Here is a 25,000-nt window from a genome sequence, read left to right on the forward strand (position 1 = left end):
CCTGCTCAGCTGCCTGCTTTTTTTATTTATTTCTTTTCCCTTTTTTCGTGGGGACGTTGGTGTGGGGGGAGGGGGGGAGGGGGGAGGCGAGGAACGAGGGAAGACGGAATTGGAAGTGAAAGATAACCTTTGTCGGTTGGTTTCCCTTTGACACCCTGTCTGTTGTTTTTCTCTTTCTGCAGATAACGCTTTTCTCTCTCTATCTTTCCTCTTTCTATCTATCTATCTATCTATCTCCCTCTTTCCCTCTCTCTCTCTCTCTCTCTCTCTTCTTCTTCTTCTTCTCTCCTTTTCTTCCTCTCCCCTTCTCTCCCTCCCTCTTTATCTCCCTCTTACCCTCCCTCCTTCTCCCTCTCTCTTTCTCTACCTCTCGCCTCCCTCCTCCTCTCCTTCTCTATTTCTCTTCCTCTCTACATCTCTCCCTCTCACCTTCTCTCCCTCTTTCCATCTCTTTCACTCTCTCCATCTCTCCTTCTCACCTTCTCCCTTTTTTCATCTTTCTCTCTCTCTCTCTCTCTCTCTCTCTCTCTCTCTCTCTCTCTCTCTCTCTCTCTCTCTCTCTCTCCCTCTCTTCTCCTCTCCCTTCCTTCTTCTCTCCATCTCTCAATCTTCCTCTCCCTCTCTCTGCTTGGTTATCCAGAGCACCTTTACAGCCAACTGAATGGAACATGGAAACTAGCGATCAGCTTCACTCGCTTTATTACGGGAAGAAGCATGATGCAGCTCGGCCGGATAGATGGGATGTCTTGCTGGGACCGTGTTAACGCGTGTAGGGACGAGGGCTTCCTGTCAGGCTGAGGTCCTCTCTAGGCGAGGGTCACGGATGAACTACTGTGTCTTTCCCTCTCTCTCCTTCTTTCTCTCTCTCTCTCTCTCTCTCTCTCTCTCTCTCTCTCTCTCTCTCTCTCTCTCTCTCTCTCTCTCTCTCCTTCTCTCTCTCACTTACTCTCTCTCTCTCTTTCTCTCTCTCTCTCTCTCTCTCTCTCTTCTCTCTCTCTCTTCCATCTCAAGTCTCTCTCTCTTCTCTCTCTCTGCTCTCTCTCTCTCTACTCTCTCGTCTCATCTCTCTCTCCCTCTCTCTCGACTCTCAACCTCTCTCTCTCTCTCTCTCTCTCTCTCTCATCCCCATCCTCTCTCCACCTCTCTCTCTCTCCTTCTCTCTTATCTTTCTTCTCCCCTCTCTCTCTTTTCTCTCACTCTATCTTATTCTATCTATCTCCATCTCTCTCTACAAAACGCTCTCGGAATGTCCCCTCTCTCTTCATCTCGCCATCTATCTCACATGCCAACTCTTCCTCCACACTCTTTCTTTCTCCCTCTCTCTCTCTCTATCTATCTATCTATCTATCTCCATCTCTCCCTCTCATCCTCCATCTCCATCCCCTTCTCCCTCTTTCTTTCTCCCTCTCTCTCTCTATATCTATCTATCTCCATCTCTCCCTCTCCCTGTCCCTTCCCCTTCTCCGTCTCTCTCTTTCTCTCTCCCTGTCCCTTCCCCTTTTCGATCTCCCTCTTTCTCTCTCCCTGTCCTTTCCCCTTCTCCTTCTTCCTCTTTCTCTCTCCCTGTCCCTTCCTCTTCTCTCTCTCTCTCTTTCTCTTTCTCGTCTCGCCCCTGACCCTATCCCCCTAGTCCCCTCTCCCTCTCTTCTTCTTTATCTCTCCCCTGTCCCTCCCCTTACCCTCTCTTCCCCTCTGTCCTCTCTGACACCTCCAGTCCCTTCCCCTTTCTCTCTCTCTCTGACATGGCCGTATCTCTTTCTTTCTTTTAGATTGTGTTGTTCTTGAGTATTCTTTCCTCTGCGCCTGAAGCCGTGCCACTCAGCGCGCCCTCCCCCGCCCCGCCCCCTTCACAGCTCGCATGGGCGCATCGGGCCTGGCGTTCCGTTGTCATGCGAGGCGCGAGTGTCAGCCGGGAAGGTCATGCACGCCCACCGGTGCCTCATGCAAATCCTTCCATTGTGAAATCCGGCGGCCATGAGGAGCAGGGGATCGCTCGCCTCCGTCTAATAGGTCTCGTGCTGCTTCGGTTATGCTAATCACTCCATTAACAGGCTTCGGGGGGCGGCGCGCGTCGAGAGGGAGAGAGAGCGAGAGGGCGAGAGGGTGAAAGGGTTAAGGAGCGATAGGGATAGGGAGTGAGATTTAGTATCTCTCGTTGATGGGAGCTGTGTCCTTTTTCCCCCTGCCCCCCCCCAGGTGCTGCCTAGTGCAGGTCGTCCACGGCCAACACACCCGATGACCACGTTCATGAGTTAGAGAGTGATTGACAGAAACGAAGGAGAAAGAGACGGTGAGAGAATGCAGAATAATAAAATATTAATCCAAATGCGGCAAGGCCGGTGAAGATGATGTATAATAGGAAGTAGCAGAATCTGCAAAACCAGTAAGAAATAGAGAGACTGGTCAAGATGAATGAAATTTCGAGGTTTAGAGAGCGAAAGAGATAGAGAGTGAGCAAGGAAAACTGAATGAGAAAGAGAGTGTTTGAGTCAGAGATGTCGAAAGTGCGAGAGATTTAGAGAGCCAAACGAGCGAGAGTGTTAGAAGATATGCCGCCCCCCCCGAAAGAGTTAGAAAGTGAGAGAACGAATGGAAAAACTAGAGAGTGAAAAAAGAAGCGAGAGAGCAAAAGAGCGAGTAGAGCGAGAGGAAGAGTGATGTAGAGAGCTGTGGATCCGGGAGTCGTATCATTTCATCGGTCGCTTTATCCTTTTAGGAAAGAGGAAGCAAGAGGAAAGACACGCATCTTGAATGGCGTCCGGAAAAATATGTCTCGGAGAGATTCTTGGCAATATTGCAATATTACTTTCTAAAACCTTTTTAGTTTTCTTCAGTTGGCTGTACAACTTTTAATTTCTAATTGGTTGCGGGGTTTCGCCTAATTACTCGACGAGCTGTATGGCTGTGCGTAATTAGTTGTAAAACTTTGGCTCCACGTGAGCGGCGTAAGTGGTAACTTGTTTCGCATTGCCTGAGCATCTATAGGATTTTGCATTTGGTTGCGGGATCGGCCTGTGCCGGGTGCGCGGGCGCTGCGGTTTTTTTCATACGCAAACACACACACACACACACACACACACACACACACACACACACACACACACACACACACACACACACACACACACACACACACACACACACACACACACAACAACAGCACGCACACAACACACTACACACACACAACACACACACACACACACACACACACACACACACACACACACACACACACACACACACACACACACACACACACACATACACACACACACATACACATATAAACACACACACACACACACATACATATACAAATACACACACACACAAATATGAATATATATATGTGTATATATACATATATATATATATATATATATATATATATATATATATATATATATATATATATATATATATATATGTATGTATGTATGTATATACATATACTTGTGTGTGTGTGTGTCTGTCTCTATGTATGTATGTATGTATGTATGTACGTGAGTGTGTGGATGTATGAAGTGATGCCGAAATTTTAGAAGAGTAAAATTATACTAATTGAAGCCACAGATTAAATCGATTTTTGTGGAACTCCAATACTGACTCTCATCTCATGGATTCGGCGCTCTCAGTCTGCTCTCAGTCATCTCTCAGTCGTCTCACAGTCTGCTCTCAGTCTGCTCTCAGTCATCTCTCAGACTTTTCTCAGTCATCTCTCAGTCGTCTCTCAGTCTGCTCTCAGTCGTCTCACAGTCTGCTCTCAGTCATCTCTCAGTCGTCTGACAGTCTTCTCTCAGTCATCTCTCAGTCGTCTGACAGTCTGCTCTGGGTCATCTCTCAGTCTGCTCTGGGTCATCTCTCAGTCTGCTCTCAGTCATCTCTCAGTCATCTCTCAGTCTGCTCTCAGTCATCTCTTAGTCATCTCTCAGTCTGCTCTCAGTCATCTCTCAGGTCATCTCTCAGTCTGCTCTCAGTCATCTCTCAGTCTGCTCTAGTTGTATCTCTCAAGGTCAGCCTGCACTCTCCCCACAGTCTGCTTCTCAGTCGCTACTCTCAGTCGTCTACATCAAGTCTGCTCTCAGTACATCTCTTCAGTCGTCTGACACATAGTCTTCTCTCACAAGTCAGTTAATCTCCTCAGTCGTGGTTCTGACAGTCTTGACTCTCAGTTCATCCCCCCCTTGGGACCCCCCCCCCCCCCCCCCCCCCACCCAAGTCTCTCACAGTCCCTGTTTGTTGCTTCTGGGGTCATCTCTCAGTCTGCCTGCTCTCAGTCCCTTGCCTTCTGGGTCCATTTCTTCAAGTCGTGACTCTCAGACCCTGCTCTGGGTCATCTTCTCAGCCCTCTCGCTCTCACGGTTCCATTCACTTCGCTCCTAAGTCGCTCGCTCTGTCATCCCTCTCAGTCGTCTCTCATCGTTAGCTTGCTTCTTTAATCTGCTTCTCAGTCTGTGCCTGCACTACCAGCACGCAGTCTCCGCTCCTGCTCTCAGGTCTGCTCCTCAGTCATCTCTCAGTCCGTCTGACACGTACTTCCATCTCAGTCATCATCTCCTAGTCGTCTCACCCAGTCCATGCTCTCAGTCCACCTCTCAGTCTGCCCTCTGGCCTACATATGCTCTCAGTTCCTGCTCTCAGTCTGCTCTCATTCAGTGCTCTCACGTCTGCTCCTCAGTCTGCTCTCAGTCATCTCTCATGTCTGCTCTCATTATCTCTCAGATCTGCTCTCAGAGTCATCTCTTCAGTCCATTGCTCTACAGTCACCTCACATCGACTAGCCTGCATCTTCAGGCACCACCCTGCTCTGGGTCATTCCCCTGCTCCACGCCCGTCTGACTCATCATTATTTCCTCTCAGTTCTGCTCCTCAGCATCTCTCAGTCTGCCATCTGGTCATCTCTCCAGCTGCTCTCAGTTATCTCTTCCAGTCTGGCTCTCAGGCTGCCTGTCATCTCTCAGTCTGGCTCTCATCTGCTCCTGGGTCATCTCTCATCCTGCTCTCCATACGCTTCTCTCAGTCTGCTCTCGGTCATCTCTCAGTCTGCTCTCAGTCTGCTCTGGGTCATCTCTCAGTCTGCTCTCAGTCTGCTCTGGGTCATTTCTCAGTCTCCTCTCAGTCTGCTCTGGGTCATCTCTCAGTCTGCTCTCAGTCATCTCTCAGTCTGCTCTGTCATCTCTCAGTCGTCTCTCAGTCTGCTCTCAGTCGTCTCTCAGTCGTCTGACAGTCTTCTCTCAGTCATCTCTCAGTCGTCTCACAGTCTGCTCTCAGTCACCTCTCAGTCTGCTCTGGGTCATCTCTCAGTCTGCTCTCAGTCTGCTCTCATTCATCTCTCAGTCTGCTCTCAGTCTGCTCTCAGTCATCTCTCAGTCTGCTCTCAGTTATCTCTCAGTCTGCTCTCAGTCATCTCTCAGTCTGCTCTCAGTCTGCTCTGGGTCATCTCTCAGTCTGCTCTCAGTTATCTCTCAGTCTGCTCTCAGTCATCTCTCAGTCTGCTCTGGGTCATCTCTCAGTCTGCTCTCAGTTATCTCTCAGTCTGCTCTCAGTCTGCTCTGGGTCATCTCTCAGTCTGCTCTCAGTCTGCTCTGGGTCATCTCTCAGTCTGCTCTCAGTCATCTCTCAGTCTGCTCTCAGTCATCTCTCAGTCTGCTCTCGGTCATCTCTCAGTCTGCTCTCAGTCTGCTCTGGGTCATCTCTCAGTCTGCTCTCAGTCTGCTCTGGGTCATCTCCTCTCGTCTGTCTCGCCTCAGTCTTCGGCTCTGGGTCCCATCTCTCAGCTTCTCCGCTCTCAGTCATGCTACTCAGTCATCTCTCTCCAGCTCTTGCTCTCAGTCATCTCTTAGTCATCTCTCAGTCTGCTCTCAGTCATCTCTTAGTCATCTCTCAGTCTGCTCTCAGTCATCTCTCAGTCTGCTCTGGGTCATCTCTCAGTCTGCTCTCAGTCATCTCTCAGTCTGCTCTCAGTCTGCTCTGGGTCATCTCTCAGTCTGCTCTGGGTCATCTCTCAGTCTGCTCTCAGTCTGCTCTCAGTTATCTCTCAGTCTGCTCTCAGTCTGCTCTGGGTCATCTCTCAGTCTGCTCTCAGTCATCTCTCAGTCTGCTCTCAGTTATCTCTCAGTCATCTCTCAGTCTGCTCTCAGTCATCTCTCAGTCTGCTCTCAGTTATCTCTCAGTCTGCTCTCAGTCATCTCTCAGTCTGCTCTCAGTTATCTCTCAGTCTGCTCTCAGTCATCTCTCAGTCTGCTCTCAGTCATCTCTCAGTCTGCTCTCAGTCTGCTCTCAGTTATCTCTCAGTCTGCTCTCAGTCATCTCTCAGTCTGCTCTCAGTTATCTCTCAGTCTGCTCTCAGTTATCTCTCAGTCTGCTCTCAGTCTGCTCTCAGTCTGCTCTCAGTTATCTCTCAGTCTGCTCTCAGTTATCTCTCAGTCTGCTCTCAGTCTGCTCTCAGTCATCTCTCAGTCTGCTCTCAGTCATCTCTCAGTCTGCTCTCAGTCTGCTCTCAGTCTGCTCTCAGTCTGCTCTCAGTCTGCTCTCAGCCTACGTCGCATCGCAGTAGGAATCCTCCCAGTCTGGAAAAGAAGATAAGATGGACACGCCTCAGACGAACCATCGGCCATCAAGCCTGAGTAGCTCATCCGGGTCACTACGCTCACCTGGGGGGAAGGGGGAGAGGGGGGAGAGGGTAGGAGCCACGCGGGGGGGGTGGGGAGCCGAGTATGAAGCCTAAAGTGGGTGAGCTTAGAAAAAGCCTCTCAGACTGCGAGAATATTCATGGAGCTTCTAAGGCCTTCTTATTGAGATCAAATTCTATAGTGGGCATCCCTAAAGTGAAGCTCTGAAAAGGAGCATCTAATAGCGGGCATTCTATATTGATCGCTCTCAATAGAAAGCATCCCCATGGAGGAACAACTTATAGCGGAGTCATTCTAGGCATCACCAAATATGCCTCTTTCCCCTCCACCCCACCCCACCCCCTCCTCCATATCAACACCATCGCCGACGCCGTGCATCATCATTCACAACTTTGACCTTAACTCAGCCGGGCAATGGTCGATTATTTGCAATTTTGTTGATTAAAAGGCGAGTTTGCAATTCTGAGCCAGTCATTTTTGGTATTGGACTTTGATAGTATATCTATAAATATATTTGGGATAGAACTCACAATAATGGCCTCTTTGATTCATTCGTATCAAAATATAATTCCCGCGAATGTTGTCCTTACTTGTTATTTTTCTAGAACATCTGTTAGTTTACATGTTGCTCCACGCGATAACGCACGAACCGATATTACGAACGATGAATCCTACTGCATAATTTGCATTGTTCACAGGAATTATCAAGACCAATATATTTGATATCGAAAATATGTCAAACTTCAGCTCAAGTCGTCTCATTCGGGTGACGTTATTATGCAGAGATCTAGAATGAAAATAAAAATAAAAATTCACTGCAAAATTGAGGTCCTGTATTGTTGTTTTTTATTCACACGAGATATGCAAGATTATGTTAACATTACAGACAGATCTTCTAATCTCACTTGTTGCCGAGACTTTGATCACAAAATGCGCTATTTCCGACCACTGTGCTTTGCGGCGAAATGGTGTGAGGGGCTAAGGGGCGAGGGGCGGAGGGGCAGAAAGGGAAGCTGAAGGAGGAGAAAGGAAGAAGATTATCCCTCTTTCTTTCTTCTTCAAATTTCCTTCTCTCTCTCTGTCTTTTTTTTTCTTTCCATCATTTTTTTATCTCTCTCTCTTCGTTTTCTTTCTGTTCTTTTCTCTTTTCTTTTTTATTTCATCTTTCTTTTTTTTATTTCCTTTCTTTCAATCTCTGTCTCTACCTCTCCTCTTGCTCTCTCATTCTCTCTTTCTGTCTCTGTGTCTACCTCTGCTCTTGCTCTCTCATTCTCTATCTCTTCTTCTTCTTCTTCTCCTTCTCTCTCTCTCTCTCTCTCTCTCTCTCTCTCTCTCTCTCTCTCTCTCTCTCTCTCTCTCTCTCTCTCTCTCTCTCTCCCTCTCCCTCTCCCTCTCCCTCTCCCTCTCCCTCTCCCTCTCTTCCTTCCGTCTCTTCCCTCCTTCATCTGACCTTGACCCATTACTGAGGTCGAGTGTGCGTCCCCCTCACCTGCACTTCACACGCCGCGGATTAAATCAGCTTCAGTAGAGAGTGAGCAACTGAATGTGCTATTTTGCAAAGCATATTTATACATGCAATGCTCAGAGAAATTTAGAAAAAAAGGATTTTATAAAATGCTGCTAGATAAACTCCTAACTTGTGTGAGGTCATCTCCCTCTCCTTCTTTCTCTCTCCCTGTCCCTTCCCCTTCCCTCTCTCCCTCTTCCTCTCTCCCAGTCCCTTCCCCTTCTCTCTCTGCCTATCTCTTTCTTTCTTTCCTCTGCGCCTGAAGCCGTGCCACTCAGCGCGCCCTCCCCCGCCCCGCCCCCTTCACAGCTCGCATGGGCGCATCGGGCCTGGCGTTCCGTTGTCATGCGAGGCGCGAGTGTCAGCCGGGAAGGTCATGCACGCCCACCGGTGCCTCATGCAAATCCTTCCATTGTGAAATCCGGCGGCCATGAGGAGCAGGGGATCGCTCGCCTCCGTCTAATAGGTCTCGTGCTGCTTCGGTTATGCTAATCACTCCATTAACAGGCTTCGGGGGGCGGCGCGCGTCGAGAGGGAGAGAGAGCGAGAGGGCGAGAGGGTGAAAGGGTTAAGGAGCGATAGGGATAGGGAGTGAGAGAGTTAGAGAGTGACAGAACGAAGGAGAAAGAGAGTGAGAGAGCAGAAGAGTTAGAGAGCGAAAGAGATAGAGAGTGAGAAAACGAATGAGAAAGAGAGTGAGAGAGCGAAAGTGCGAGAGATTTAGAGAGCCAAAGAGCGAGAGTGTTAGAGAGCGAAAGAGTTAGAAAGTGAGAGAACGAATTAGAAAGAGAGTGAAAGAGCGAGAGAGCAAAAGAGCGAGAGAGCGAGAGGAAGAGGAGAGCGGGTCGTATCATTTCATCGGTCGCTTTATCCTTTTAGGAAAGAGGAAGCAAGAGGAAAGACACGCATCTTGAATGGCGTCCGGAAAAATATGTCTCGGAGAGATTCTTGGCAATATTGCAATATTACTTTCTAAAACCTTTTTAGTTTTCTTCAGTTGGCTGTACAACTTTTAATTTCTAATTGGTTGCGGGGTTTCGCCTAATTACTCGACGAGCTGTATGGCTGTGCGTAATTAGTTGTAAAACTTTGGCTCCACGTGAGCGGCGTAAGTGGTAACTTGTTTCGCATTGCCTGAGCATCTATAGGATTTTGCATTTGGTTGCGGGATCGGCCTGTGCCGGGTGCGCGGGCGCTGCGGGTTTTCTCATACGCAAACACACACATACACATACACACACACACACACACACACACACACACACACACACACACACACATACATATACAAATACACACACACACAAATATGAATATATATATGTGTATATATATATATATATATATATATATATATATATATATATATATATATATATATATATATATATATATATATATATATGTATGTATGTATGTATATACATATACTTGTGTGTGTGTGTGTCTGTCTCTATGTATGTATGTATGTATGTATGTATGTATGTACGTGAGTGTGTGGATGTATGAAGTGATGCCGAAATTTTAGAAGAGTAAAATTATACTAATTGAAGCCACAGATTAAATCGATTTTTTTGGAACTCTAATACTGACTCTCATCTCATGGATTCGGCGCTCTCAGTCTGCTCTCAGTTATCTCTCAGTCGTCTCACAGTCTGCTCTCAGTCATCTCTCAGTCTGCTCTCAGTCATCTCTCAGTCTGCTCTCAGTCGTCTCACAGTCTGCTCTCAGTCTGCTCTCAGTCGTCTGACAGTCTTCTCTCAGTCATCTCTCAGTCGTCTGACAGTCTGCTCTGGGTCATCTCTCAGTCTGCTCTGGGTCATCTCTCAGTCTGTTCTCAGTCATCTCTCAGTCTGCTCTGGGTCATCTCTCAGTCTGCTCTCAGTCATCTCTCGGTCATTTCTCAGTCTCCTCTCAGTCATCTCTCAGTCTGCTCTGGGTCATCTCTCAGTCTGCTCTCAGTCATCTCTCAGTCTGCTCTCAGTCGTCTCTCAGTCGTCTCACAGTCTGCTCTCAGTCGTCTGACAGTCTTCTCTCAGTCATCTCTCAGTCGTCTGACAGTCTGCTCTCAGTCATCTCTCAGTCTGCTCTGGGTCATCTCTCAGTCTGCTCTCAGTCTGCTCTGGGTCATCTCTCAGTCATTTCTCAGTCTCCTCTCAGTCATCTCTCAGTCTGCTCTGGGTCATCTCTCAGTCTGCTCTGTCATCTCTCAGTCGTCTCTCAGTCTGCTCTCAGTCGTCTCACAGTCTGCTCTCAGTCTGCTCTCAGTCGTCTGACAGTCTTCTCTCAGTCATCTCTCAGTCGTCTGACAGTCTGCTCTCAGTCATCTCTCAGTCGTCTGACAGTCTGCTCTCAGTCATCTCTCAGTCTGCTCTCAGTCATCTCTCAGTCTGCTCTCAGTCTGCTCTGGGTCATCTCTCAGTCTGCTCTCAGTTATCTCTCAGTCTGCTCTGGGTCATCTCTCAGTCTGCTCTCAGTCTGCTCTGGGTCATCTCTCAGTTTGTTCTCAGTCATCTCTCAGTCTGCTCTCAGTCATCTCTCAGTCTGCTCTCAGTCATCTCTCAGTCTGCTCTCAGTCATCTCTCAGTCTGCTCTGGGTCATCTCTCAGTTTGCTCTCAGTCTGCTCTCAGTCTGCTCTGGGTCATCTCTCAGTCTGCTCTCAGTCTGCTCTCAGTCTGCTGTCAGTCATCTCTCAGTCTGCTCTGGGTCATCTCTCAGTCTGCTCTCAGTCATCTCTCAGTCTGCTCTCAGTCATCTCTGTCTGCTCGTAGTTATCTCTCAGTCATCTCTCAGTCTGCTCTCAGTCATCTCTGTCTGCTCGTAGTTATCTCTCAGTCTGCTCTGGGTCATCTCTCAGTCTGCTCTCAGTTATCTCTCAGTCTGCTCTCAGTCATCTCTGTCTGCTCGTAGTTATCTCTCAGTCATCTCTCAGTCTGCTCTCAGTCATCTCTCAGCCTGCTCTCAGTCTGCTCTGGGTCATCTCTCAGTTTGCTCTCAGTCTGCTCTCAGTCATCTATCAGTCTGCTCTCAGTCTGCTCTGGGTCATCTCTCAGTCTGCTCTCAGTTATCTCTGTCTGCTCGTAGTTATCTCTCAGTCATCTCTCAGTCTGCTCTCAGTCTGCTCTGGGTCATCTCTCAGTCTGCTCTCAGTCATCTCTCAGTCTGCTCTCAGTCATCTCTGTCTGCTCGTAGTTATCTCTCAGTCATCTCTCAGTCTGCTCTCAGTCTGCTCTCAGTCTGCTCTGGGTCATCTCTCAGTCTGCTCTCAGTCATCTCTCAGTTATCTCTCAGTCATCTCTCAGTCTGCTCTCAGTCATCTCTCAGTCTGCTCTCAGTTATCTCTCAGTCTGCTCTCAGTCATCTCTCAGTCTGCTCTCAGTTATCTCTCAGTCTGCTCTCAGTCTGCTCTCAGTTATCTCTCAGTCTGCTCTCAGTCTGTTCTCAGTCTGCTCTCAGTTATCTCTCAGTCTGCTCTCAGTCTGTTCTCAGTCTGCTCTCAGTCTGCTCTGGGTCATCTCTCAGTCTGCTCTCAGTCATCTCTCAGTTATCTCAGTCTGCTCTCAGTTATCTCTCAGTCTGCTCTCAGTCTGCTCTCAGTTATCTCTCAGTCTGCTCTCAGTTATCTCTCAGTCTGCTCTCAGTTATGTCTCAGTCTGCTCTCAGTCTGCTCTCAGTTATCTCTCAGTCTGCTCTCAGTCATCTCTCAGTCTGCTCTCAGTTATCTCTCAGTCTGCTCTCAGTCTGCTCTCAGTCTGCTCTCAGTTATCTCTCAGTCTGCTCTCAGTCGTCTCACAGTCTGCTCTCAGTTATCTCTCAGTCTGCTCTCAGTCATCTCTCAGTGTCTCCAGAGTTTGGGGTTTTTCACTGACGAAAATTGTAGCTCTTGAGCTCAGGAGCAGTGGAGGCTCAGAGTTACAGAGCAGCATCTGCTCTCTCAGTCATCTCTCAGTTTATCTACTCAGTACCAACTCTATCTCTCAGATGCTCTCAGTCATCTCTCAGTTGCTCTAAGTTATTCTTCAGTCTGCTCTCAGTCATCTCTCATGTCTCTCTCATTTTACTCTCATCTGCTCCAGTCATCTCTCAGTCTGCCTCTTCAGTTAGCTCTCATCTTGCTCTCATCTGCGCTCATTATCTCGTCAGTCAGCCTCATCCTGTTTCTCAGTCTGCTCTCAGTTATCTCTCATCACACCATCTGTTCTCAGCATCTGCTCTGATCCTTCTCGGACTTCTCACATCCGCTCTCAAGTCATCTCTCATTATCACAGTCTGCTCTCAGTTAGCTCCTCCCTACTGCTCTCAGTCTGCTCTCAGTTAACTCTCAGTCCTGCTCTCATTTATCCTCTCGTCCCTGACCTCATTATGTCTCAACCTGCTTCAGACTCTCTCAGTACTCTCATCGCTCTCTATCACTCTCAGACGGCCACAGTTATCTCTCATCTCTCCTCAGCTGCTCTCAGTCTGATCTCCATTATCTCTCAGTCTGCTCTCATCGTATCTCTTCAGTCTGCTCTCATTATCTCTCAGTCTGCTCTCAGTTATCTCTCAGATCCCTGCTCTCATCATCTCTCATCCGTTTCAAGTTGCTCTCAGTTATCTCTCAGTCTGCTCTCAGTCATCTCTCGTTGCTCTCAGTCGTCTCACAGTCTGCTCTCAGTTATCTCTCAGTCTGCTCTCAGTCATCTCTCAGTCTGCTCTCAGTCATCTCTCAGTCTGCTCTCAGTTATCTCTCAGTCTGCTCTCAGTCATCTCTCAGTCTGCTCTCAGTTATCTCTCAGTCTGCTCTCAGTTATCTCTCAGTCTGCTCTCAGTCATCTCTCAGTCTGCTCTGGGGTCCAATCCTCAGTCGCTCACAGACATTCTCACAGTTATCTCAGTCTGCTCTCATTATCACTCAGTCAGCTTCATCAGTCCCTGCTCTCCAGTTATCTCTCAGTACTGCTCTCAGTTATCTCGCAGTCCTGCTCCAGTTATGCTCAGTCTCTCTCAGTCTGCTCTCCAGGTTAGCTCTCAGTCTCTCTCATCATCTCTCAGTCTGCTCTCAGTTATCTCTCAGTCTGCTCCAGCTCTCTCAGCTGCACTCAGTGATCGCTCATTCTGCACTCAGTCGTCTCACACGTCTGCTCTCAGTTTATCCCAGCTGCTCTCAGCGATCTCTCAGTTTGCTTCAGTGCTGCTCTCAGTCATCTCTCAGTCCTGCTCTCAGTTGCTCTCAGTCTGCAACTAGCCAGTCATCCTCTCAGTCTGCTCTCAGTTATCTCTCAGGCCTGCTCTCATCATCTCTCAGTCTGCTCTCAGTCCATCTCTCAGGTCTGCTCTCAGGTCTCTCTCATTCTGCTCTCATTATCTTCAGTCTGCTCGCAAGTCGTCCTACATCTGCTCTCAGTTGCTCTCTGTTATCTCCAGTCTGGCTCTCACGTCATCTTCAGTTGCTCTCAGTCATCTCTCAGTCTGTCTTCAGTTATCTCTCTGTTTGCTCTTCAGTCTGGTCTCAGTTATCTCTCCAGTTGCTCTCAGTCGTCTCACCATGTTGCTCTCCAGTCATCTCTCTTCTGCCTCTCGTTATCTCTCAGTATGATCTAGTCATCTCTCAGTCTGCAATCAGTTATCTCTCAGTCTGCATCTCAGTCTGCTCTCAGTCATCTCTCAGTCTGCTCTCAGTCATCTCTCAGTCTGCTCTCAGTCATCTCTCAGTCTGCTCTCAGTTATCTCTCAGTCTGCTCTCAGTCATCTCTCAGTCTGCTCTCAGTTATCTCTCAGTCTGCTCTCAGTCTGCTCTCAGTCATCTCTCAGTCTGCTCTCAGTTATCTCTCAGTCTGCTCTCAGTTATCTCTCAGTCTGCTCTCAGTCATCTCTCAGCCTGCTCTCAGTCTGCTCTGGGTCATCTCTCAGTTTGCTCTCAGTCTGCTCTCAGTCATCTCTCAGTCTGCTCTCAGTCGTCTCACAGTCTGCTCTCAGTTATCTCTCAGTCTGCTCTCAGTTATCTCTCAGTCTGCCTCATAATACTCTCCAGTCTGCTCTCAGATCATCCTCTCCTGCTCTTATCTCTCAGTCTGCTCTCAGTCTGCTCTCAGTTATCTCTCAGTTATGCTTCTGTCTGCTCTCTGGTCTGCTCTCAGTATTCTCTGTCTCTCAGTCATCTCTCACCGCCTCATCATCCTGCTCTGGTTCATCACCAGATTTTTTTGCTCCATCCCCTGGGGCTCTCATCATCTCTCATCGTGCTCTCAATCGTCTCCACAGTCTGCACTCAGTTATCCTTCAGTCCTTGCTCTCAGTTATCCCTCTCAGTCTGCTCACAGTCTCTCTCAGTCTGCCTCTCAGTAGCGAGGCGAGCGAGGACGGCTCTCATCTCTCTCAGTTTATCTCTCATCTGCTCTCAGTCGTCTCAACAGTCTTGCTCTCAGTTATCTCATCTGGCTCAGTCTGCTCTCAGTTATCTCTCAGTCTGCTCTCAGTCTGTTCTCAGTCATCTCTCAGTCTGCTCTCAGTCTGCTCTCAGTTATCTCTCAGTCTGCTCTCAGTCTGTTCTCAGTCATCTCTCAGTCTGCTCTCAGTCTGCTCTGGGTCATCTCTCAGTCTGCTCTCAGTTATCTCTCAGTCTGCTCTCAGTCATCTCTCAGTTATCTCTCAGTCTGAGTCATCTCTCAGTCTGCTCTCAGTCTGCTCTCAGTTATCTCTCAGTCTGCTCTCAGTCATCTCTCAGTCTGCTCTCAGTTATCTCTCAGTCTGCTCTCAGTCATCTCTCAGTCTGCTCTCAGTCATCTCTCAGTCTGCTCTCAGTTATCTCTCAGTCTGCTCTCAGTTATCTCTCAGTCTGCTCTCAGTCATCTCTCAGTTATCTCTCAGTCTGCTCTCAGTCATCTCTCAGTCTGCTCTCAGTCTGCTCTCAGTTATCTCTCAGTCTGCTCTCAGTCTGTTCTCAGTCATCTCTCAGTCTGCTCTCAGTCTGCTCTGGGTCATCTCTCAGTCATCTCTCAGTTATCTCTCAGTCTGCTCTCAGTTATCTCTCAGTCTGCTCTCAGTCTGCTCTCAGTTATCTCTCAGTCTGCTCTCAGTCATCTCTCAGTCTGCTCTCAGTCATCTCTCAGTCTGCTCTCAGTCATCTCTCAGTCTGCTCTCAGTCATCTCTCAGTCTGCTCTCAGTCATCTCTCAGTCTGCTCTCAGTCTGCTCTCAGTTATCTCTCAGTCTGCTCTCAGTCATCTCTCAGTCTGCTCTCAGTCATCTCTCAGTCTGCTCTCAGTTATCTCTCAGTCTGCTCTCAGTTATCTCTCAGTCTGCTCTCAGTCATCTCTCAGTTATCTCTCAGTCTGCTCTCAGTCATCTCTCAGTCTGCTCTCAGTTATCTCTCAGTCATCTCTCAGTCTGCTCTCAGTTATCTCTCAGTCATCTCTCAGTCTGCTCTCAGTTATCTCTCAGTCTGCTCTCAGTCTGCTCTCAGTTATCTCTCAGTCTGCTCTCAGTTATGTCTCAGTCTGCTCTCAGTCTGCTCTCAGTTATGTCTCAGTCTGCTCTCAGTCTGCTCTCAGTTATCTCTCAGTCTGCTCTCAGTCATCTCTCAGTCTGCTCTCAGTCTGCTCTCAGTTAAAGTCTCATCTGCCTCAGTCTGCCTCCAGTTATCCTCTCATTCTGCTCTCAGTTAATGTCCTCTAGTCCTGCTCTCAGTCTGCTCTCAGTTTATGTTCAGTACTGCTTCATCTGTCTAAGATATCTGTCGCCTCAGTCTGCTCTCAGTTATGTCTCAGTCTGCTCTCAGTCATCTCTCAGTCTGCTCTCCGCCTACGTCGTATCGCAGTAGGAATCCTCCCAGTCTGGAAAAGAAGATAAGATGGACACGCCTCAGACGAACCATCGGCCATCAAGCCTGAGTAGCTCATCCGGGTCACTACGCTCACCTGGGGGGAAGGGGAAGGGGGAGAGGGGGAGGAGCCACGGCGGGGGGGTGGGGGAGCCGAGTTTGAAGCCTATAGTGGTGGAGCTTAGAATAAATGCCTCTCAGACTGCGTGAATATTCAGTGGAGCTTTCTATGGCATTCTTATTGAGGAGCATTCTATAGTGGGCATCCTAAAGTGAAGCATTCTGAAAAGGAGCATCTTATAGCGGGCATTCTATATTGGATCGCTCTCAAGAGAAGCATCCCATGGAGGAACAACTTATAGCGGAGCATTCTAGGCATCACCAAATATTGCCTTCCCCCCCACCCCACCCCACCCCCTCCCTCCATATCAACACCATCGCCGACGCCGTTGCTGCATCATTCACAAGCTTGACCTAACTCAGCCGAGGCAATGGTCGAGTATTGCAATTTTGTTGATTAAAAGGCGAGTTTGCAATCTGGAGCCAGTCATTTTGGTATTGGACTGTTGATAGTATATCGTATACATATATTTGGGATTAAGAACTCACAAATAATGTTCCTCTTTGATTCATTCAGTATCAAATTATAATGTCGCGAATGTCCGTTACTTTGTTATTTTTCGTAGAACATCTGTTTAGTTCTACATGTTGCTCCACGCGATACGCACGAACGATATAACGACGATGAATCTACTGCATAATTTGCATGTTCACGAGATTATCAAGACCAATATATTTGATATCAAACAATATGTCAAACTTCAGCTCAAGTCGTCTCATTCGGGTGACGTTATTATGCAGAGATCTAGAATGAAAATAAAAATAAAAATCACTGCAAAATTGAGGTCTTGTATTGTTGTTTTATTCACACGAGATATGCAAGATATATGTTAACATTACAGACATATCTCTAATCTTCAATTGGTTGCCGTAGACTTCTGATCACAAATGCGCTATTTCCGACCACTGTGCTTTGCGGCGAAGAGTGGTGGTGAGGGGGTGAGGGGGCGAGGGGGCGAGGGGGCGAGGGGAAGGGAAGCTGAAGGAGGAGAGAAGGGAAGAAGATTGATCCCTCTTTCTTTCTTTCTTTCAAATTTCCTTCTCTCTCTCTGTCTTTTTTTCTTTCCATCATTTTTTTATCTCTCTCTCTTCGTTTTCTTTCTGTTCTTTTCTCTTTTCTTTTTTATTTCATCTTTCTTTTTTTTATTTCCTTTCTTTCAATCTCTGTCTCTACCTCTCCTCTTGCTCTCTCATTCTCTCTTTCTGTCTCTGTGTCTACCTCTGCTCTTGCTCTCTCATTCTCTATCTCTTCTTCTTCTTCTTCTTCTCCTTCTCTCTCTCTCTCTCTCTCTCTCTCTCTCTCTCTCTCTCTCTCTCTCTCCCTCTCTCTCTCTCTCTCTCTCACTCTCTCACTCTCTCTCTCCTCTCTCTCTCTCTCCTCTCTCTCTCTCTCTCTCTCTCTCTCTCTCTCTCTCTCTCTCTCTCTCTCTCTCTCTCTCTCTCTCTCTCTCTCTCTATCCCCCTCCCCCTGCCTACCTGTCTTCTCTCTCTCACCCTCTCTCTCCGTTCCTCTGTGTGTATCTGTGCGTAAATCATAAAGCAATAACAAAGTCGAAAGCAAAACAAGTTAACACTTGTTTCTACATGCAAACATGTTTCATTTTGTAGACACATCATGCATTATTTGATGTCATATGTCCAACCGGTATTTTATGCACTGGGCTTTTAACAAATCATCATTCGCACCGTGCATTATGCACACCTCTCACACTACAGCATCAACCCCACGCTACACGAAACAGCATAGGCTGGAGCACAGCATACGCACTGAGCCGTTTACTTGAGCGCGGTGGTCCGCTGTTCCACCCAAAAGATTTAATCAGGGATTCTCGTCCCTCCTGCACAAAGTATTCCTTCCGGCGAGAGGAATGACGGGGAGAGGGGGGAGGAGGATGGAAGGGGGGGAGGGAGGGGAAGGGGGGAAATGGGAGGGAGGGGGCGGGGGCCGATGGGGGGAAAGTGAGTGAGAAGGGGTCGTTTTGTAGGTCTGGTCTCAGAAGAGAATCGGGTATCTGCTTTTAATGCTTGGTTTGGGGAAGGTGCGTGTTTGTCTTGCATGAATTTGAGGGGTCGGGGGCGGTGCCTGTTTTTCTGGTGTTTTCATGTTAGCTCTGGTGGTCTTAAATTAATGGATGGTGCGTTTTTTTCTCTCTCTCTTTCTCTCTTTCTCTCTCTCTCTCTCTCTCTCTCTCTCTCTCTCTCTCTCTCTCTCTCTCTCTCTCTCTCTCTCTCTCTCTCTCTCTCTCTCTCTCTCTCTCTCTCTCTCTCTCTCTCTCTCTCTCTCTCTCTCTCTCTCTCTCTCTCTCTCTCTCTCTCTCTCTCTCTATCTGTCTCTCTCTCTCTCTATCTGTCTCTCTGTCTGTCTGATCTCTCTCTCTCTCTCTCTCTCTCTCTCTCTCTCTCTCTCTCTCTCTCTCTCTCTCTCTCTCTCTCTCTCTCTCTCTCTCTCTCTCTCTCTCTCTCTCTCTCTCTCTCTCTCTCTCTCTCTCTCCCCCCCCCGCCCTGCCTTCACGGCCCCTCCGCTGACGGCCTGCTCCCCCCACAGAGACCTCCTGAGCCAGACGCGGCCGCTGACGCTGCGCTTCAAGGACGAGAAGACGGAGCACGCCTACCGCCACCACCGCGAGACCTTCAGCGGCGCCGCCACCACGGGCGTGCCGCTGGTCCTCGTCGTCGTCGCGCTCGCCAGGCTCGTCCTCCTGCCCAGGTGAGGCCGCCCGACGCCCGCCCTCACGATATTGCTTCTTCATTATACCTTGAGGAAGCAATATAGCGAAAAGGCCTTCGGTTTATTCGTGTGTTTTCTTGTGTTTCCCTTCGATGTTTTGTTTTCAACAGACACGCACGCATACACACACACACACACACACACACACACACACACACACACACACACACACACACACACACACACACACACACACACACACACACACACACACACACATACACATACACATACACACACATACATTCATACACACACGCATACACATACAAATACATACAAACGCACACCAAAGAGATAAGCAGATAGACAGACATCCAAGTAGACAAATAGACCCATAAATGCACAGCTAACTAGACAAAGCGACGGGCAGTTAGGAAAGGCAAGGACGCCTAAAGTCCCAGTGACGAGGAAGCAGAACGCAAGCAAAAGCAAAACCTTTCCCAGGTCTTTTTTGCTTCCAGGTCTTTGCTTTGGAGATTTCCCTCTTTCCACTTGTGACGGGCTGCCTTTTGACAATATTGAAAGTATATGTAAAGATACCAGCCGATTCTCATTCATTCAGATATTGCAAGGCCACCATCATCTGGCCGTGGGAGTCTTATGTTTATGGGTTTAATTTGCACTCACATTCCGAAGTGGAAAGGATAGTTTGTGCAATCGAGTGTTCGAACGCCCGGGCACTCCTCCTTCATACACCGTGGCAGCCGAGGGAGATCCATGCATGGGCGGCGGGAATTTAAAGCTGTCTTGCTTGAGTGAGGTGTAGGTGTTTGTCGCTTGCACTCCAGCCAATAAGAAGTTAGAGAGGCGAATAAGCGGTTTTATGATTGGTCCACAGAGCTGGCGGCGGCGTCTGGGTGCTGCTGGCGGGCGCGGTCATCCTGACGGCCATGGCGGCGGTGTCTGCTGCTCGCTCCTTCCCTCTGGTGAGTATGGCTCCAAGCTCCTCTTGGGAAGTATCCTTGGCGATGTCCTATGCGTCTTGTACAAAGATCCAACTAGCAGTGTAATGATTCAGGCGGCCGGCGAAGCGAGGCGCCGTCCCCAGTGCCTCGAGGCCATGACTGGAGGAGGAGGAGGGAAGCAAAGTGTTTCCGTGGCCTCCGTGGGAAGACTGGAGGGCAGGTCGCTCTGAGGTGGCTGGCTGCGCTGTGGCACTCCCTTCGCCCTCACGGAAGAACTGATACTGATTCCCAGTATTCTTTGAGTATCGAATGTTATGTCTCACTTATTCATCGCAGATCACTTGCCATTCCATTATTGTTTGATCGGGCGGCCATTGTACATTTTAATATATAATACTTCCCGATAGATTTAAAGTCCTATAAGAACAAAAACTATAGCCAAGCTCCTTATATATATTCACTACCGGTATCCCAAGTTCCCTTTGAGTGCAGTGAAGGCCCCGAGTCCTCCGGTGGCTGACGCGGGAAGGCAGTTCGCGAGTTTCCGACGCGCCGCTCTGGACGAGGCTGAGCTCGGAGCGTTCGGGTCTATGAGGTCCATGCTATATGTAAACGTATAGTGTGTGTGTGTGTGTGTTTATGAATATGTATATGGATTCATTGAAATATAATGCTCAGATATCTGTCAAGCCCTAGATTTTGTTTCCATGATACGTGTAGGAAATATTAGAGTCTGGAAAATGCTGATACTCAACTTTGAAACATTAGGGGTCATGCGAACTTTCCCCATTGCATGTTATAAAGCTTGATATTAACCATAAGACCTTTTTTATGAAAATTAATTCACAAAGTCATGGTTGCTGAGTCTGCAGTGTTGAGTCGACGAACACACTACCTAAGACGACCCATTCCATTTCGCTCAACGAGGAGGGTTGCCGAGGAAGTGGTCGTGAACGTCAGAGGGACACAGTATTAGCAGAAGAAGCAGTAGTAATAACGAAAATGTTCCAGTAAACAATAGCATTTCCCACAGCTGATCTAACAAACCGGTAGCGGGCGAGATTAAACGACGCAAGCCATTTCGTATTTCGTAAAATGCGATGTGTTTACTTTTACGCGCAAATAATGGCTTCACACAAAGCCTGAAATCAGAAAGGAGCCAAAAGAAAGGTCGCTCGATTAGCCTGAGACCGGAGCCATTGAGGACTTTGCAACAGGAGAGGCAACAGGAGAGGAGAAGCAAAAGACCCATTTTGTTCACTAAATTTTGTCCTCGACTGTACCGCTACCTGTGTCGTGCCTTTTTTTCTTTGTTGTGTGTGTGTGAACGCGCACGTCTATTTGTGTATTTGTGTGAGTGTCTGTTCATGTTTAAGTATGTGTCAGCGTGAACGCGTTTTGTGTGTGTATTTGTGTTTGTGTGCGCGCGCGCGTGCGTGTGTGTGTGTGTGTGTGTGTGTGTGTGACTGTCTATGCACATACGATTAATGTGTTTGTGATTAATGTGTGTGGTGCTGTAATGTGCATGTATCTCTATGTGTTTATTCGTATTTGTCTTTTTGTTTGTCCTCATATTTGTATAGTAACACCGAAGCAAAGAAAATGCTTACAAAGCGCGTGTCCCAATATGGCTTAGTCTTAGTCTTTTCTAGGAAACGCAAAGTTCCCTGTAATGGAAAGGGAATCACTGTAAGAGCACTTTGCCCTTTTATGCTAGAAATGGTGGCTATTCATTCTCTCTCTCTCTTTCTCTCTCTCTCTCTCTCTCTCTCTCTCTCTCTCTCTCTCTCTCTCTCTCTCTCTCTCTCTCTCTCTCTCTCTCTCTCTCTCTCTCTCTCTCTCTCTCTCTCTCTCTCTCTCTCTCTCTCTCTCTCATTCTCTCTCTCATTCTCTCTCTCATTCTCTCTCTCATTCTCTCTCTCATTCTCTCATTCTCTCTCACTCACTCACTCACTCTCTCTCCGCTTAGTCTTCCTCTCCCGTCCTTCTTTCCATCTTCCTTCTACTCTTGTCGTTCCCTCCTCTGCTTCCTCTCCCCCTTCCCTCCCTTCCCCTCCCTCTCCTCTTCTTCATCCACCCCCTCCCCTTCCCTCCCTTTCCCTCCCTCTCTTCCTACTCTTCTTCCTCCCTTCCCCTCCTCTCCCCTCCCCTCCCCTCCCTCCCTCCCCATCCACAGTGTCCAGCGTGAGAAGGTCGCGTTCCTGTCCTCGAAGGCCCCTTTCAGGTCCTTCTTCTTATGGCCCCTATTCTTTTGCCTCTTCTCTTCCTTTCTCATTACTTCGCCCTCCACTCCCCTTCTCTCTTGTCCTTTGTGATCGTCTTCCCGCCTTTGCTTTCACATGTTGCTTCATTCAGGAACGTGGTTATTTCTACACCCTGCTTGGGGCTTTTTTTCTGCGGAAAGTAACCCTCTCTGGTTAAGTACGTCGGCTCTCGTCGTGAAGTATCTTCATTAACTTCTACTTCTATTCACACGCAAAAAAAAGACGCATGGTTACGTGCACTACCCAACGCATACCGCTGTAAAATACCTGCACCCCATTAAAAAAAATGAAAGAAAGCGGGACGTTATGGTCATGCCCTAATCTGAACTGGAAGGTAATTCCGGTCTTTTGGAGTGCCTCTTCCTCCTCTTTCTTCCTCCTCCTCCTCCTCTTTCTAAGAAGTATCGCCTAGACGTCCTTCATCTTCTTTTTTCTTTCTTCCTCTTCTTCATTTAGCTACGGGGGACCTGCTTTCCCTATGAGAGGAACATCTCAAGAGTACACGTGGAAACTGATGTTCTTTATCCCGATTAACTTTTTTCAAAGCTTAAAGGAAAAATAAAGGGTTGCGTGTACACTTATACCCTCATACCATGTTCGAGTCTTTCAGTTCTATTTCGTTTTCCATTATATTTCGCGCAAATGGCTGTGCTAAAGGGAGTTCACTTTGTTTACGCCACCGGCAGAACCATCATTGCTGCCTCTGGTGACGAAATTTCTTGTATTATCGTTACTACATATAAAGGAAGTAGGGCGGAGGGAGTGATACCATTTTCGTAGTTATGGATTAGGAGAAGGAGGGAGAGGAGGCAGGGAAGGAGAGAGAGGGGGAGGAAAGGAGAGAGAGGGGAGGAAAGGAGAGAGAGAGGAGAGGAGAGGGGGAGAGAAGGAGGATGAGAGGGGGAGAGAAGTGGGAGAAGAGGAGAGAGAGAGGAAAGGAGAGAGAGGGGGAGGGAAAGAGAGAGGGGGGGAGGGAAGGAGAGAGAGGGGGAAGGAAAGAGAGTGAAGGGGGAGAGGGGGAAGGGAACCTCTACCTCCTCCTCTTCCTCTTCCTCCTCCTTTTCCTCTACCTTCCTCCTCTTCCCCGTCCTCCCCCCCCCCCTCAGAAATACGAGAGGAAATTGTTTCATGAAAGAGACTGGTCTAATAATTGTATTTGTGAGATGCATATGCACTTGATTTAGTCCAAATAAAGCGTCTAATTTCAGTTTCCTCTACTCCTTTTGCTTATATCCAGGCTTTATTTAGATGATTTTCTTTCCGATATTCTTTTTTCTTTTAACTAAAAACGTAAAATCATTGTTTGAGGCTACATTCCCCCCCCCTCCCCCCACCATTGATATCTTGCATCACAATTGTTCTGCATATCAGAAATGAAATCATTTATCGAGGGAGTATCATTTGCCTAGATCAAGTCAATATTCCATTCGCCGCAATCAAATATTTTCACAATAGTTCTTGATAGCTATTTCATCAATTAGAAAGTTCACCGCATTATGAAACGAATCGCCGTCGGGGGTCTATACAGAAAACGAATCAAAAATGTACCTCGGGAATGTTGCATTTCTACACGTACACATTCTAGGAAATCCTCTGTGAAACAAGGGATGCATTTACTGAACTGAGTAGCGACGTATACACAGACTCCCTCTCCGTCTCGATTCTGGTGTTGACATGTTATACCTAGATAGACTGTTTGGTGTTCTAATATTATCGTCCAGTATGGTTTCTCTTTCGTAAGAAGAGAATATAAATCAAGATAATGATGAGTATTCATAGGTACAAGTCTCGTATTAAAGTTCAAGATATTAAAGGTATTCCTTCGCAAAATGCTAGAAAGATCATTTGGAAAATAAGTAAAGGAATCAGCCTCAGAGTTCGTAGATTCCCTACCTCTTCAGCCAAATGCAGGATTGAACTGGTTAGTGTCTAGTTGCTCACTGTTTCAGCTTTTCCAAATTGCTAACTGATTATTGAATAGGTTCGGGGAAACTCATGTCATCAAGATATTTGTTTCTAACCACAAAAGCAAACCCAGTAATGTGTACATAGACATGATAAGACACAGCCACAGTAAGAACGAATTTATGTCGACAAGTGTTTATTTCTAATACATCTATGGGTTACGCTATTGTTCAATTATATGTTTTATTTATTTATTTGTTTTCGTTGCGTCAGGATCGGACGTCGCAGCGGTGGTGTGTACAGGCCTGCCAACACCTACACACAGGGATGCTGAATAGAAGGAGGAGGGAAAATAAAGCAGACGGGGGAAGAGAGAGATGGGATGGGGAAAGATAGAGAGAGAGTGGAGAGGAGGAGGAAAAAGACAGGAGGAATAGGGAGAGATACAGAGAGGGTGGAGGGGAGGAGGAGAAGAGAAAGAGGAGATGGGGAAGGATAAAAAGAGAAGGAAGAGAAAGAGGGGATAAGGAGAGATAGAGATTGGAGAGAAGGAAGATAGATATGGGGATAGGAAGAGGGAGAAAAGGCAAGGCAGAGAGAGAGGAGGATAGGGGAAGAAAGAGAGGGAGGAAAGGGAGAAAGAGAGAGAAAGGAAAAGGTAGAAAATATATAGAGAGAGTAGGTAGTGGATGAAAGAGAGAGAAGAGGTTGAAAAGACGGAGACCTAAAGTAGAGAAGAGAAAGTTTGTAGTGCACTCGTGGATGCAGTGCACTAGGATAGTATCTGGCGCACTGCTATGGTCGCAGTAGCACCGATCATGTCACGTTTCATCCTACGGAGAATGTCCTCGACCGGAGCCGCCTCTAAATGCCCCTCGAGATCATCCCATAGAAAGTCTGGTGATCATCCTTCGTGTCATTCATATACCAGTTGGCTGAGGAGGAAGTTCTTCTGTCTTCCACCTGTCCCGCAGCTTCCGTTCTACACCTTGAGAGCTTGCGACTTTGTCTTGTGGCCATTTCCGTCACGGGCTGCCCCCCCCTCCCACCTTCTGTCACTTTGTCAGTAAGCCCGTGCTGACAGACTGACAGAATGTCAATATGAGTGGGGATCCTTTTGGAACTGACGCGT

The 25,000-nt window shown here is 47.7% G+C and overlaps 1 protein-coding gene across 2 annotated transcripts in view; it reads left to right on the forward strand.

The window, feature by feature from the left end:
- The window catches only part of LOC122262922 (Adenylate cyclase 3), a 278,836-nt gene that overhangs the window by 242,166 nt on the left and 11,670 nt on the right, over nt 1–25,000 (forward strand). For both annotated transcript variants that reach the window (XM_086547495.1, XM_086547494.1), the window contains exons 11-12: nt 18,609–18,770; nt 19,633–19,720. In XM_086547495.1, coding sequence (XP_086403621.1) covers nt 18,609–18,770; nt 19,633–19,720 — 250 coding nt within the window. The remainder of the gene's footprint in view (nt 1–18,608; nt 18,771–19,632; nt 19,721–25,000) is intronic.

Source organism: Penaeus japonicus, unplaced genomic scaffold (assembly GCF_977035675.1).
Source record: "Penaeus japonicus unplaced genomic scaffold, GWHDUDI00000001_assembly GWHDUDI00000019, whole genome shotgun sequence".
NCBI lineage: Eukaryota > Metazoa > Arthropoda > Malacostraca > Decapoda > Penaeidae > Penaeus > Penaeus japonicus.